The sequence below is a fragment of the Rhea pennata genome, chromosome 4 (genome assembly GCF_028389875.1).
Source record: "Rhea pennata isolate bPtePen1 chromosome 4, bPtePen1.pri, whole genome shotgun sequence".
In the NCBI taxonomy this organism is placed as follows: Eukaryota; Metazoa; Chordata; class Aves; order Rheiformes; family Rheidae; genus Rhea; species Rhea pennata.
In genome coordinates, this window is record NC_084666.1 from 73198023 (window position 1) to 73213887 (window position 15865).

General features: G+C 39.4%; 1 protein-coding gene across 1 annotated transcript in view; it reads left to right on the forward strand.

The window, feature by feature from the left end:
* Nucleotides 1–559: 559 nt before the first annotated feature.
* MTHFD2L (methylenetetrahydrofolate dehydrogenase (NADP+ dependent) 2 like) overlaps nt 560–15865 on the forward strand; it is a 40557-nt gene continuing 25251 nt past the window's right edge. The window contains exons 1-3 of the mRNA XM_062575056.1: nt 560–684; nt 9875–10059; nt 11372–11494. Coding sequence (XP_062431040.1) covers nt 560–684; nt 9875–10059; nt 11372–11494 — 433 coding nt within the window. The remainder of the gene's footprint in view (nt 685–9874; nt 10060–11371; nt 11495–15865) is intronic.

Here is a 15865-nt window from a genome sequence, read left to right on the forward strand (position 1 = left end):
AACTGAGACAATGGCGTATCTACTGGGAAAATAAGAGGATGTGGGTGAGAATCACAAAGCGCACTGATGCTTTTCTCTGTCTGTAGCTCTCACTAGGCATCAGATTTGCGCATGCCACATTTCAGCACGAACTGAAGTTCATATGGATCAAAGGAGGCAAATGAAGAGATGAAAGGCCCGAAAGCTTTGCCTGCCTTCCCGCCCAAGGACGTTATTTGCAGAATTTCCCGCCACAATCCCGCAAAGCACTGCAGCGTGGCCGGGAGCGCACAGAGCCGTGCTGCTCGCCCTTCTAGTACACAAAACCACAGCTTCGCCTTCCCTGGCCGCGCAGCTTGAATGCTGCTGGAAGGTGTATTCACCGCGCCCCCGAAGCTCGCCTCCCCTATCACGGCGACCGCCGGCAACTCCCAGACACCGGCAACGCCAAGGCCACTGCGGAGCCCGGCAAAGACCCTCCCACCACCCCGCCTCAGCGCGTACCGGGCTCGCTGCTTGCCTTGGCTCCTCCCTTCGCCGCTCAGCTGTGGCGGCGGTGCTTCCGCCCGGTGAGACCGAAATGGCCGCGGTCGCCTTCTCTGTGCTCCGTCCTGGTTTGGTGCCGCTGAGGAGGTGGAGAGCCTTCTCGCGCCCAGCGGCCGGAGCCGCCTACAGCACCAGTAACTCCCCACGCAGCGCCGCGAGGTACGCGACACCGCTCAGAGCACCTTCATCCTCCCTCCTCCCGGCGCGGCAGGCGGCATCCTCGGGAATGGTGGGCCAGATGCACGAGGCAGCCCACCCGCGCGCTGCGGCCGTTTAACGGCCGCGCTGGAAGCCCGCGAGCGCCTGAGGCGACCGCGCGCTGCGGCCGTTTAACGGCCGCGCTGGAAGCCCGCGAGCGCCTGAGGCGACCGCGCGCTGCGGCCGTTTAACGGCCGCGCTGGAAGCCCGCGAGCGCCTGAGGCGACCGCGCGCTGCGGCCGTTTAACGGCCGCGCTGGAAGCCCGCGAGCGCCTGAGGCGACCGCGCGCTGCGGCCGTTTAACGGCCGCGCTGGAAGCCCGCGAGCGCCTGAGGCGACCACGCTGGACGCCCGCGGGCGCACGAGGCGACCGCGCGCCGCGGCCGTTTAACGGTCGCGCTGGACGCCCGCGGGCGCGCGGCGTGCTGGGGGGCGCTCCCCGATGCCCCTAGGGCAGCGCCGTGGTCCCGCTCCCCGCACGGTCGCTCTTTCTGCCGAGAATCAGCAGCCGGGACCGGGATGGCCGGGGCTGCTCCTGGACCCCGCGGTGTGCTGGAGCTTGGAGAGTGATGACTTAGCTGAGTCCCTTGAAAATGGGGCTCTCCTACCTCTGTGTGGCACCACACCCGGCAGCTGAAGTGCTGCAAGCGAGGAAGGACTGCAAGGCAGGCGTTGTTGCTCCAGTGGAGATTTAAATGGTAAACTGAAGTCAGCCATTGCAATTAGGCTTTCCACTCTTAATCCCCAGTATGGGAAATCTGCCTTTAAAATGTGTTTACTCTTGATACTTCAAAGAGCTTCTCTCTCCCTCTCCCCTTTTTTTAGCCATAAACTATGGTACATTAACATTTTTGGTGTCTAGGTTTATTTGTACTGATAGGTTGTGAATGCATCTTTTCTACTTCGCTAAATAATTTTACTTTATATATAGAGGTAAGTGTGACAGTGACTGCTGACCTCGTTTACACCTCTCTGTCCCCCAGAGACAGGTACTGTGGGACTTAAGTGCTGCTTTGTTCTTCAGCATGAGTATGAAAAAATAAAACCTGTGGCCACTGCCATGTCTCATGCAGCACTGCAGACACTGCAGTGTGTAGGGTACTGCCAGTTTTTGTAGAAAAATGGATCCCTAGAGGCAGAGGGATGCAGTCTAACACAGCAGCTGTCCAGTCTGCCACCTCTCTTACCCTGTGCATTTCATTTAGCATCCTGGTTGAACTGATCCTCTGGTGTTGATACTGCAACATGGCAGCTCTGAATCCTTGACTGCATGTGCAAAGAAGAGTTTCTCTTCCTGGGGAGTCCTTTGATTTATCATGGAGCTGTGTTTTAAATACTGATCTGAAAGTTCATTCAGTATAGCAGATCACAACTACCTTACACAGGAAGCATTGTAGTTGCTTTATGTTTTTAAACATGGCAAGCTTGGTGAGCAAGCAGTACTGTGATAATAAAATTGTATGTCAGACCTCATAGGTGTTCTTTATGTTCTGCTGGTCTGTATGGCAGAGGATTCAATTCTGCTGGTTTTGGTACAGTTATCTGGATCTCCAAAACTGTGGAACTACGTCTATTCTTAGCTGCCATTTACAGTTTTTCCAGTTCTGCAAAAAGTATTTGCTCCTATAATAGTGATTTGACAGAGATTTTCATTGAAAAGTGTAGTATATATGAGACTGAGAAGATCTCTCTGTGATGCACTGTATCATCTTGGGCTTGTAGTATGTATGTTTATCTAAAAGAGCAGGTGACATCTTTCTTTCTGTAATGTCCTGCAAGACACTGGTTGCATTAAGAATAAAGATGGAGTATGTGAATTGCTCTATTTACAATTCACACAGGCCTCAGTGGTGCATGTTTCTTTTCTGACTGCTTGTAGAATTCTGTTATAAAAACTTTGTTATGTGGAGCAGTTGCAAAAAGGAACTGGAGTTTTCCTCTTAAATATAATCTAAATTATGAATTTAAACCACTGGAATTATGCTAGTATGCTACCATCTGATGCAGACAGTTCTGATTTAAGAACGTCTGGTTCTGCTCCTGTCGAATAAGAAGCATCCATGGGTGGGTATGATGACAGTAAGGCAGACTAACACTTAAAAACTCCATCATTGCCCTGGTAAAGTTTGCCATAAAGATAATGTTCAAGGTGATTACTTACTTTCTAATTTCAATGACTTGATCAGCACACTGGAATGTACCCCTTTTCTATAGCTGGTGCTTTATTGTTTGGTATACTTCTTGAATAATACTTCTCTTGAAGAAGTAGAGCTGTTTAGATTCTATCCCTAGAAAGACTCAATGTATTACAATATTTGCTGGTTTTATACTTGATGTATTTTTGAAGTTGCTTTCCTTGAAAAGATTGTATACACCAACTATGGAAAAAGACAAAATATTTTAAGTTTCTACTTACTTATATATTTAAAGCATGACTTTTTGGCTGCCAGAATTAATTTTATAACTAGGCAGTTGAGCTGAGATAGAGTTCTGAAGGTCCAAATAACATATTTGGTATTTCCTGGATTTGTAGCAAAGTGTTCTTCCTGGTATTTGCTTTGCATATGAAAATATTGCAGGTGATTCATGGAAAGTAAAAATGTTGAAATCAAAAAGTCACAGATCTTTTCAAGGTAACCAATACTCTTTTTTTAATTGAGTACGCACTTTAATTAAGTGTTTAATACCCAAACACACACACATACGTCTCTAGATAGAAGGTGAATAGATTTTAAATGTTTCAAATAGCAGGCATGTATGTGCATGCTGCTGCTCCATCTTTCCCTGATACACTTGCAGCATCTTTTGCATCGCATTTGGAGGAATGCTCAAAGCTTTAATGGTAGTTGTGTAAATCCAGAGAATTTTTAAAATGTGGTATGAATAGATGGTGACTGTGTGGTAGACAGCTGGTTCTTAACAGAAAATATACTTCATAAAAATGAAATACTGGATAAATGATCTATTTTATATAAAAGGTAATGTTAGTGCAACTTTTCTAAGGTTTATGAGAGAGGTTGCTGGAGTCACAAAGAAGAGAGAATAATCTTGAAAAGAGAATTAGAAATGGCTTCTTTTGGAATGATAAATGATAAAGTTTTCCTGTTTCTTTGTACATATGTATTTATATATACACACACATACACACATTTTTTTAATTGTTAGTATTTGCAACAAAACTCAGGAACAGTTCCTGCTTTTAGCCACTGGTATTCTAACAAGTTTCTTGCAGGATTTTGGTAGGTTTTACCCAAAAGACTCATTTGGTGTTTCAGATGCCATTAAAATACATAGACACTTTTTTCCCCCCACTTCCCAAAGGTAGTGGTAACAGCTGTTTCGAAGTATATAGTCTTATCTAAGCTAACAGTTCTTTTGAAGAAATGAGTGAACTAAGTTGTAGGTAGAATGGTGTTGAGTCATATTTGACAGGAGATATGGCAGCGTGCTTGTCTTTCTTGGTTTCTTTTTCATCCTTCACACTAGCAGAAGAAAGAAGCCCTTTCAGAGCTTATCACTGTATATTTCTTCCATACAGCATTAGGAATTTTAACAATGAAGGGCAGTGTTGGGTAAAGTGTTGGAACAAAATTCTTCATGTTCTACCATGCATTTATATATAAAAAAAGTATATAAAATATATGCTTCATGTATGCTTTCCATATTTTATATTTACTAATCAGAGTTTCAGTAATAAAAGGCAGGATAACAAAATATCAAATGTATGAATATTCAATTAATTCTGATAATTAAACCTAATTTATTACAAATTTTTCATATGAAGAATGGTGTTCTGCCTTGCAATAATGATGATTAACAATCTATTTTTAATACTGAAATAGTTATTCCATCTTAAAGCATTTCTTGATGGTCTTTTTTGTATCAACTTTAGAAGTCTTGAGATTTCAGCTTGTGTGAATGAACTGAAGATGTGAACTCTGAGTGTTCTTTCTAATTTCATTTAATAAAATGGACCATCAGAATGATAATTTATGAATTGCTGCTAATAATGGAATGTCTGAGTCTGTAATAAAAGAAATAGTAATCTAAAATCCAAGTAATATCTATATTTTTTAAAAATTAGCATTTGTCTTTGGTATTAAATACCTAAAAGTTTAGGTTGTTCCAGAGATAGGGCGAAAGGTCTACTTGTCATTTAGATGGTAAGGTGATCTTCAAAGAAGGGTGAAGAAGGAAATATATTTACTCTGTGTGAAGGTGTCATAAACTTTCAAATCAAATTGAAAACTTATGCAATGAAAGGTACACAAGAAATGATGAACACTTCGTGGCAAATGATGGTTCACATAGTAGCATTATTTCCAGTTTGGTTCCAGTGACAGCATTTCTCAATTTACGGTTCACTTAGTGGATTTGAGAGGTGTTTTTAATAGCTTGGGACTACTATGACAGTTGGAACATTTGATTTTTGAACCATTATAAAAATTCTTACGCTCTTATGCTTTTCTTATGCTCTGTTTCAAAAAGATTTGCATTGATGACATTGTTCTGAGGTATGCAATCCAGTGGTGGTTGAGCTCATACAGACTGGGACAGGTATATGATGATCAGTTATGAGTGGATATGGAAGGGAGAAAGCTTTTTTTCCCTTTCCAAATGTTAGAATTTAGAGTGAGATTAACAAAGGACCAAGTCATAAGATTCATTGTTATCCCTTTCCTTTAAGGAACGAATAGTATATCCATAATTCCCTAGGCTTTTAATCTGTAATTCTGCAAGATACAAAGGTCACCTTTAGTGTTCTGTTTTCTAATTATTTTGTGATTTCCATTGCTGTTTACAGTCTGCAGTTCATGGTCAGTGGCCAAAGCAAAAGGCTAAAGCTTTTATGAAAATATTTCTTCCATTTGTACTTTGTCTTCAGTGGGATTCTCCTTGAGACTTCATAAACGTTCATTTTCATAAACGTCTGCCATAAAATTACATACTAGTTAGTCTCCCTCTGCATGGGGGGATGTATTAACTCTAGGTTTATTGCAAACTAATTTATTGAAGATGGCTATACAATGTAGTCGTAGTAAGTGAATCTTACTGCACATTTCTTATTGCTCAAGTTTTGATTTATTGCTAATTCAATGGTTTCTTGTCAGAGGTTCTCTTGGTACTCTCCAGGAGAGTAACCTTGAGAGATGTCCCAGCTCAAGGAGAGATTCACCACTGTGCACCCTGCTGCCATGCAGGAGAGCAAAATGGGCTTTAGGCTGCAGCGCTATTTATGGGCATGGAGTTCGACTCATAGTCATACAATATTTGTTGTGGAGATGTATATTTTTGCAGATTCCAATGCCATGTTGGGAGAAAAGATATTCTTTTTGCTGACCTCATACTGTGTTGGGGAAAATATCCCCCTTCTTCCTGATTTCATGCCCATTTCTGGCCTCACCAGTTGCAACTGGTATTGCATAGTTCTTCCTGGTCAGCCCTGGGCGCTGTCAGTTATTTGCAGTCAGTTGGGGCCCGAGATAAGCAGAGGGAGGTAGTTGCACTCCACCACATAACATGAGGGGTAGTTGTGCTCTCCTTCCCTAGCCCCTTTATTTTTAGGCTCTGAAATATGAAAACAGGAAATATGAAAAACAGAGCTACTGCCTTAATTAGTCTTCTTTTAATGTTAATCTTCTTATTTGAAGTAGAGCTATTCCATACCTTTTTGCAAAGGTATAATTTTACTTGTTTTCTACTATGCAGTTGAACTAACCTTAAATCATTTTGATCTTCCATACTTTGGGTGCCTTAAGTATCAATTGTTCGAATTAGTCTTAACTTTAAACCTTTTTGTTTCCAGTCCCAGGTTTTTATCTGTTATACAATAGTTTATTAAGCAGTCCTTTCTCACTCTTAGTCTTGTTTCTGCTAAAATCCACCAGGAATTCCATAGGCTGCTCTACTACTGTACTTAAGAAGAATAACTTTCAGAAAGTTTCTTAAGAGAACAGTAGAAATAATGATATTAAAGATTTCATTAAAATGCACTAGTTCTTAAAGAATACTGTGCCTTAGGCTACTAAAAATATCTAAGGCATTTTAGCAGCATCAGAGGCAGCTCACATATTAAATGCTTACAGTGGCCTTGAAAATTTTGGCGTTTACAATTGACTTTTGCTTGTGCTTGTAGAATTTACTATATGTTGTCTTCAGAAAGATTGAAGTGCTATACAGCCATATCACACTGCGTCCTGGCTATGATACATTAATAAACTAGGATAAAATGCATGCTAGTAGTAAAGTATGGTGTATAATTTGCATTTTAATGTGTTTATATGGATAGAAATAGATAGATAACAATAGATAACAAAATATTCATGGCTTTGCTGTTACAGCATTGTTTTTCTGTTCCATGTCTTTGGGTTTTCTTGCTCCTTGGATAACTGAGAAGTTTGAATGTGATTGTGTGAGTAAGGGCAGATTTAGGTAAGGTCTTCAGAACTTAATCAATGATCAGTTGAATCAATTATCAATTCTGTGGTTAAATTGTAAGGAAGAAGCATGCACTTCAAATCTGTTGCCTAGGAGTTGGAGAACTAATCATTTGGCAATGCATTTAGAATAAAAATAGCATTAAAATATGGTTTCATTTAAAAATGGGCTTTCATGTGAAAGGAAATTGGCTTTTAGTACCAAAATCTTTTCAAATCTTTGTATCTTCAAATATATATTTGTTTGTACTCAGTATGTTTGTAATACTTTGTTGCTTTACTGAAGAACAATCAGGTAATTTGTTCTCAGCAAGTTTTTTTTGTTTGTTTGTTTGTTGTATTTTGGTTTTTTATTAATACTAGGCACTTTGGTTTTGATTTTTTTTTTCCTCCAGTCTGTTCCATGTTGGTGTCATCCTAAGTCACCTGGAATCCTTTCTAAACCATGTTAGTCACAAATGGTAGTCATATTGATTTAATTTATTCAGTTCAAAACAGGGGTTGCAATCTGTGTGCATATTTAAAGCCAATCATCTCAAAGAAGGAAGTGAGGTGTGCTTGCAGAGGGAAAGCCCTCTCACACTCTGGCTTACCTTATAGTGAGAAAGATAAAGTAATCAGTTGACAGTCTTTCCTCAGGAGCTGATGAACCATAGACTTTTTTTTCCTTATGATACTGCACATTTGTGCTTTTTAGAATGAACTGTTCTGGTCTGTTCTGGTAGTTCTGCTTTTAGGGAGTTGGTATTATTTCACTTTTTATTATTATTAGATAGAAGCATACCTATTCTCCTATTATAACATCAGCTATTTCTGTCAGGAGACATTAGTGGTAATTATGTATCATGTTAGGAATTTTGAGTTTCTTTGAGATGAGAAGAGGGTGAAATGGTGGTGGAAATAATGTAGATAAAAGCTTCAGCTGTGGTGGAATATGTCACGTGCAGTGTACAAAGTGAGGAGCACCTACTCTTACAGCAAGCAGATAGGCAGGAAGATGGAGAAGACTCCAGAGACCAGGGGAGCAACCAAGGTAAGACAAAACTGGCACATGGGAGATCTGAATGAAGTAACAGTTATAAAAGTGCTGTTTCAGGAGAGCTGCACTTGATCTTGTAGCCATTAGCTGGTAAGCGGAGCATGGGAAGTTGATAAAAGAAACAAGTAAAACTCTTTAAACTGTAAGTTTGGCAAGTGTAATTGTCACAGAAGAATTGTTTGTTTGTGAGGATAGTTTAATAAGACTAGGCGAAGAATTCAACTTCCATTCCACTCAGTAGTCATTTTACTAACAGCGCTATTAAGATATGCCTCAGAATGCACTTGAAATAAACTTCATATTAAAATGCATTTTGATGATTGTCATCTTACCACTTAAAGATAGCGTGTTTATTAGAAGGGAATGAACATTACTGAAAGTTAGAGAGATAGATACTATTATCTCTGGTGCAGAAAGATATGTTTTCATGTATCTTACCCTTCTCTTCTAAGGGGTACCTGTGTTGCACAATACTGATGGAACTGTTTTTCAGTTAAATAAAGCGCAAATTGTGTTTCCTCATCTATCAGGCAGATGTAGCAGTTAAGTTTGGATGACTTTTTCATATAAGACTACAGATGGTTTCCCCTCGTCCCTAGCTTTTTTTGGTCATCAAAACCTACTAGAAATGAGTGAAATTCCACAAATCTTTGAAATGGGCAAAATGCAACTTGCTCTTCTGTGCTGCTTAAAATGATGGCTTTGAATCGTCTAGAATACTTTGTTTCAGATGAGATCAATGATAGAATTTCTTGATCTGTGGCTTTCTCTCTCTTCCTCACTCTCCTCCCAGCAATGAAGTGAGTATTTAAATGCTGCTTGACCTGATATATATATAAAAAAAACTAATATCTTAGCATCCGAAAGTCATACATGCAGGAGTATTTTGTTTTTGGTTGGTGGGCATGTGGGCTAGTTCCCCCTCATCCCCCATCTTTGACTGTGATGGTGATTACAGCAGTGATAGAGGAAGACTGAGGGGTTCGGGAACAATTCAAGAAACAAGACACCTTCTTCAGTCTTCCTCTGCTTTTCTACACAGGCAAGGCAATGGTGGTGAGCACTCCCCCTTAAGAGGATGTTTGCCTGTCATACTGCTGGTTGGAGGGGAGGGCAAGATTTCTGGAAGGCAGGGGTGAAAGAAGCACAGTTCTAGGAGGAGAGGATGGCAGAAGCTACTGAATTATTCACTGTTCACTTGTTTCAGCTAGGTCCCAAAAAAATAAGAAATATTATCAGCTAGGTTTGAACAACAAAAGACTACTGTGAATAATCCCATGCCAAGTATGTTCTTGAAGTGAATTTGGGAAGGGAGAGAGTAAAAATTTCTTACAGTGCAAAATCTTAAGGGTATAAGAATGTTCTCGTGTTCTGTTCCCAATCACAGGATTTCATAGATGTTCACCAAAACCAGGTTGACTGCATGTGTTGGGAAGGTGAGGTGTGGCAGATGAGCTTCTCTTTTGTATGTACTCATTGCACTTTCATGTTCCTCAAATAAAAGAGGGGGAATTCTTTCTTTGCCCAGGAGGGTTCATATCTTTCAAATAATATTTGAAATACTATAAAATTCACTGATCAAAGCATTTGAAAATTTTTGATACAGTAGATCACACAGTTAAGTGATTTGTTTATATTTTAGATCTAAATGTTGTGTATCTTTTTGTCTTTATAGTGATGAAGCATCCATTATCTCAGGGACAAAGCTTGCTGAACAAGTCTTGAAAGAAGTTCAAACGGATGTAGAATCATGGATATCCTTTGGAAACAAGAGACCTCATCTAACTGTCATATTAGTAGGAGACAATCCAGCTAGTCATATCTATGTCAGAAATAAGATAAAAGCAGCTGCAGCTGTAGGTATGTATTGCGTAATAAAATATTTCCATGTTAAGCACGAGATTAAAAAAAAAAAAAAGGTGGAGGGACACTTTGTATCTTCATTTCACTTTTTACTACTTTCTTCCTTACCATTCCTGATGAATATAAAGTGAAACTGTTGCACTAATGTGCAAAGACAGTATTTTTCATGACACAGGAATGGCAAGTAAGTGTAAGTTTTGATTCTATACCTTAAAATGATAGGAAACAGTTTACACGCATAGCTTTAGAAACTGGAAACTACAAGGGAACACTACAGACGTTTTTCTCACAGTTAAATATCTAGCTGTTTTTGAAAGGCTGGGTGAATAAAGATAATTGGAGGGAAATTATATGAGCTTTTATTTATTAATTGTCTTTGCAAGACACTGATGATTTTCAAATGTGACATAGATGTTTAGGAACTTACCTTCTCAGCACCCGTTATATTCTTTCTTTTATGTGAATTCTTTGGTCCACTTATAGTAACAAATCCTAACATTCTAGAATTGATATCAACAGAGATTATAAACTAACCACTCTCACAGGAAGAAAAAATAAGAATGTCTTTCTCCAAACCTGAATAATAATAAACTTTATATATATATCTGCAGTATTTCATGGAATTTGTCCTGTTGAATGCTTTCTGTCCAGATTAAAACCAGGCAAGCCAATCCAAAACGAACTGTCACAGTCCTGTATACAAAGGACAGAATTTCAGGCATAATAAAATCGAATGGCAAATGTAAATAATTGATTACCTGGGGTAAAGCTCAGTCAGTACAGTATCTTGTGTCCACTTAAAACAGTATCTTAGCTTAAACAGGAAACCTGAGTTTTGTTGCAGTCAGTGGAACTGCCGTCTTGTCTAGTGACTTGAAAAATTACCTGTTCTAGTAACAGTGTTGTTCTTGTAGGAAAAGTAGTAAAGTCATCATATACAGCAGCAGTATTGCTAGTGTAGCTTGATCTTTTGGGGTTTGTTCATAATTCTCAAGAGCATATTTGTAAAAAAAAAAAAAAAAAAAAAAAAGTTATTGTATGCTTTGTCTTCCACATAATTGTAAATCTAGTTTTAATTTTGGCACTGCTTTTTCAAACTGCTGTTTTGTCCTGTATGTTTCACTGTAAGATTGTACTTGACATCTAAAACGATGTTAAAGATCAGACAGTGACAGAATTTTCAGTAGTCTTCTATTCTTAGTGAAGGTAGCTGTTGAGCATCTGATACATTTTTAGACAAAAGGACTAAGCTCACCTGAGATAAATAATCTGATACTAATATCAATTTCTTCTGTTTTTTTATTATCAGGCATTTCTAGTGAGATCATAATGAGGCCTAAAGATATTTCTCAGGAAGAACTCTTAGATTTGACAGTCAAACTCAACAAGGATTCAACTGTTAGTGGTTTATTAGTTCAGCTACCTCTCCCAGGTAGGTGCTGTCTCTTATCCTGCTCTTCAAATATGGACAACTTAAGAAGTGTTTGACAAAATTTTTGATTGTGAGTGTTCTGAGTTACATGAGGAGCTCTTGAAAGCACATACACATAATGATGGATGAGTCATTGAAACAATACATTTCGATTGCATACTAGTTCACAGTTCTTACTAAACAAAAAGTAAAGTAAATAACAGGACTCAACAACGCTGTCTTTTTAAAGAAAAAAAATAAGTGAAAATGCTACTGCAAGGATAACTTTTTGCCACTTCATCCAGTTTACTTTGCTATTTTTTTCTAACATATTGCACTTACTTGCTTTATTTATTGGGACCTTTTGTTGTATCTTCATCCACTATAGCATGTCAAGTATACTACCCAGCAGATGCTGCTGCTGCCATTCTTAGTGTTTCCAGTTTTCCCCTTAAACATCTGTTGGTATTTTCTGTGTGGTCTCTAATGCTCCAGGAGGGCTCTGTGCTAAAGTCATAAAAGCCTATGTTCATGTTTATTAACCCCCACCCACTGCCGTGTGTACTAAAATTTATCTTTCTGACACTTATAAGCCATTTGGCAATAGCTGGAAAAATGGTATTTTGGCAGTGATTAAACTTACCACTTTTCATCTAAATCTACCTAAATCAATTTAGTTAAACCAGTATAAGCTTCGTAGTAGAGATGTACCTACTAGATTCATTGTACTAAATTGACTGGCATGTTGGGTTTCACCCATCTCTTTATTTCTAAGTGTTTTCTACTAATGTATATTGTCGTGTGTCGGCAGGAACTGTCTTTGGCATACGTAGGCATGATTTCTAGGACTAGCTGGAACTCAAGGGGTTATTGTTCTAAGAATGATGATTTTGAAGTGGAGGACTTGTTTTTCATCAGCTCTTAATTTCCACTCTTACTATTAGTCGTATTAGTCTTACTCTTTGCTTTCAGACAGTTCTTACTGCCTTTATTTCCTACTTGCAAACATAAAGAAATGAGGCAGGTACTGACTGTTAGGAAAGAGAAGGATGTGTTTTGTTCATATTTGTAATAAAATTGGCACTTGTGGTTAGAAAGTTTTGCATTTTGCATTATATAAACACTAGATTATGATAATACCTGAATTTGCTATGCACTGAAGTAAGCCGGCCACAAGATGGAAGCATAATGCAAGTAAAGAGCGCAAAATTTATTGGGTCCCATCCTGTTCAACTTATTAATCAGTGACTTGGATGAGGGGGACAGAGTGCCTCCTCAGCAAGTTTGCTGATGATACCAAGCTGGGAGGAGTGGCTGAGACAGCTGAGGGCTGTGCTGCCATTCAGGGAGACCTGGGCAGGCTGGAGAGCTGGGCAGAGAGGAACCTCCTGAGGTTCAACAAGGGCAAGTGCAGAGTCCTGCACCTAGGGAGGAATAACCCTAGGCACCAGTACAAGCTGGGGGCTGACCTTGTGGAGAGCAGCTCTGCAGAGAAGGACCTGGGAGTGCTGGTGGATGACAAGTTGACCATGAGCCAGCAATGTGCCCTTGTGGCCAAGAAAGTCAACGGTATGCTGGGGTGCATTAGGAAAAGTGTTGCCAGCAGGTGGAGGGAGGTGATTCTGCCCCTCTCCTCAGCCCAGGGGAGGCCTCATCTCAAGTACTGTGTCCAGTTCTGGGCTCCCAGTACAAGAGAGACATGGAGCTATTGGAGAGAGTCCAGCATAGGGCTCCGAAGATGATCAGAGGGCTGGAGCACCTGCCCTGTGAGGAACAGCTGTGAGAGCTGGGCCTCTTCAGCCTGGGGAAGAGAAGACTGAGAGGGGATCTAATCAATGTGTATAAGCACCTGAAGGGAGGGTGTCAAGGGGACAGGGACAAACTCTTTTCAGTTGTCCCGTGTGACAGGACAAGAGGCAATGGGCAGAAACTGAAGCACAGGAAGTTCGGCCTGACCGTGAGGGGGAATTTCTTCCCTGTGAGAGTGATGGAGCCCTGGACCAGGTTGCCCAGAGAGGTTGTGGAGTCTCCTTCTCTGGAGATCTTCAAGGCCCGCCTGGATGCAACCCTGTCTACCATGCTGTAGGTGACCCTACTGAGCAGGGAGGTTGGACTAGATGATCTCCAGAGGTCCCTTCCAACCTTACTGATTCTATGATTCTGTGATTCTAAGCTTTGGAAACCAAGTAATGAACTCTAGAAGTTGCTTGAATATGTTTAGTTGTCTGAATGTGCTTAGTTGTTTAGCCTGAAGAAACATCTCTTCTAGTAAGACTAGAGGAAGAGCTTTTTAATTTTAATTTTTTTTCATCAGTATTAAGAACTCCAGAAAAGATTTACCACTAACAGCCTAGCAATGGAAATTCCTCTCCAAGTGTAGCATAGGAAACAAGCTTGTCCTCTGGACTCCCCATCCACTGCTAGATTCTCCATAAATGGGAAATGTGATATGTCGCTTGACTTAGGCTGACATTCTGAAAAAGTGTTCAATACTGCTAGCAGAAATACTTCCTTTTTGTTGTTTTTTGTTTGTGTGTTTGAGATGGCTGTCAATTCGTTACAATCTCCTCTTGAGTCTTCTGCTTTCATTATACATAGTGATATATAATTTAACAATGGACTTAGGCCTTGAAACTTAGTGAATTTAAACCTGTGTGTAACATTTCATTAAAAACAATTTGAAGATAATTGTAGATGTGTCAGTTCAGATGTCTAATGCTAGTACACTTGAATGGTTTAAGCCTTGATATAACTGGTTGAAAATCCATCTGAAGAACTATAGTACTTTACTCACACTAACTACGTTACTACATTAAGAGTAATTAGTCTTTCTCTAACCTGTAAAACCTGAGTATGGCCAGGCAGGCCATATTCAGCATCTTCTTGCAAGTTGGATTAACCATTAAAAGTGTAAAGACAGAGAAACTTGGAGTGGAGGAATGGAATCCCAACTTGAGTTGGAATGATTTCAAGTAAGTTTGTATGATGATCTGTAGGGAGAAGGTTGTGTGTGTGAATAATGTTCTGTGAGACTGACGCTAACAAAAGATGACATTTTCTTGAGGAAAAAATTACAACATTTCTGAAGGGAAATAAAATCCACACTTTATGTAGTGTTGTAATGATTTATACAGTTGCAACTGTTTTTCTTGTATCTTTTTCTCTCCCGCACCCCAAGTTAGTGTTTTGTGAGATAACTCTGATTAAGCGTGGCGGAGAGAGGAGTGTCCACATCTCTTTTCAGGCCCATTTTGGCCTGCTTGTTACCAGCTATGCAGCTGGGTTTCTTTCCACTGATACGTGCCATTTTTCTTCAAATCCTGCAAATCAGTTGAGAGAGGAAAAAAATCCATGTAAAGCATATTCTCTTTTGCTTATACATGAACATATCTTATAATTCTGCCTCTGAGAAGCTGAACAGCAATGAGGAGGTCTTGGTCAGAGGAAAGTTTTGTCAAATCTCAGGCTCAAAAAAAAAAAAAGTATGGCAAGCAAGTTTTGTTTGCTGAAAAACTATTTTGGACAAAGTTAACAAGTTTCCTTTTGCAAAACTGTTTAATAAGTTACTTTGAATTTCTTTCTTGCCTGCTTGCAAAATCATGGTTTTCTTCGATCTAGATTAGATTAGTTTGATTTTGAAAGAAAGACTCTCTCATCAATTTTAATTTCCACAGGTCTTTGACATAGGGATTTGGAATGGAACTTTCTCCCTTTAGAAGCTGGAAAATTAAATCATAGTAATGTCTGTTTGAAACTCTCCAGTTGAACTCATTTTTTTCTTTTTACTGGAAATCCTTTAATAAGAGTTTACCACTTTTTAAGTTTTCTAACATATGATATCTTTTAATTAGCTAGTTCTTTTTTTTTTTTTTTTTTGCAAAATCCCGAAGTACATATATAGAGCAAGTTAATTACTAAATTCAAATCTCATGTATATGTGTGTGTAAAACATGTCTACTGAGAATGTCTTAATTTCCTTGTGAAAACTCATTTTGCTTTATTTGGCTTTTTTAAACATCCCGTTATGCCCCTTAAATTGGACATGTAGAATATATCGCTACAAAATAGCAAAGAGTTTTGTTAGCTATATAGCCTAGTATAGGCACTGTATTATTAGATGGAAGGAAAAAAAGACGGAGATGGAAGAGAAGCTCAAGTATAACACGGGAAACTGGGAAGTTATTAAACAATGAAGCAATAGACAGAAGTTGTAACTAACGTACCACTGGGCAAATGTATTTTTTATATAGAAATAGAGTTTGCTTTCTGGATCTCGGGTTGGCAGGAGGTAGATATGTTTCCTGCAAGTGTTCTGGAGCATCTCTTCACTTCACAATTTTTTTACTTAGTTTTGTAACTTGTCTTGGCTAATATGTATGTTGTTTCATAATG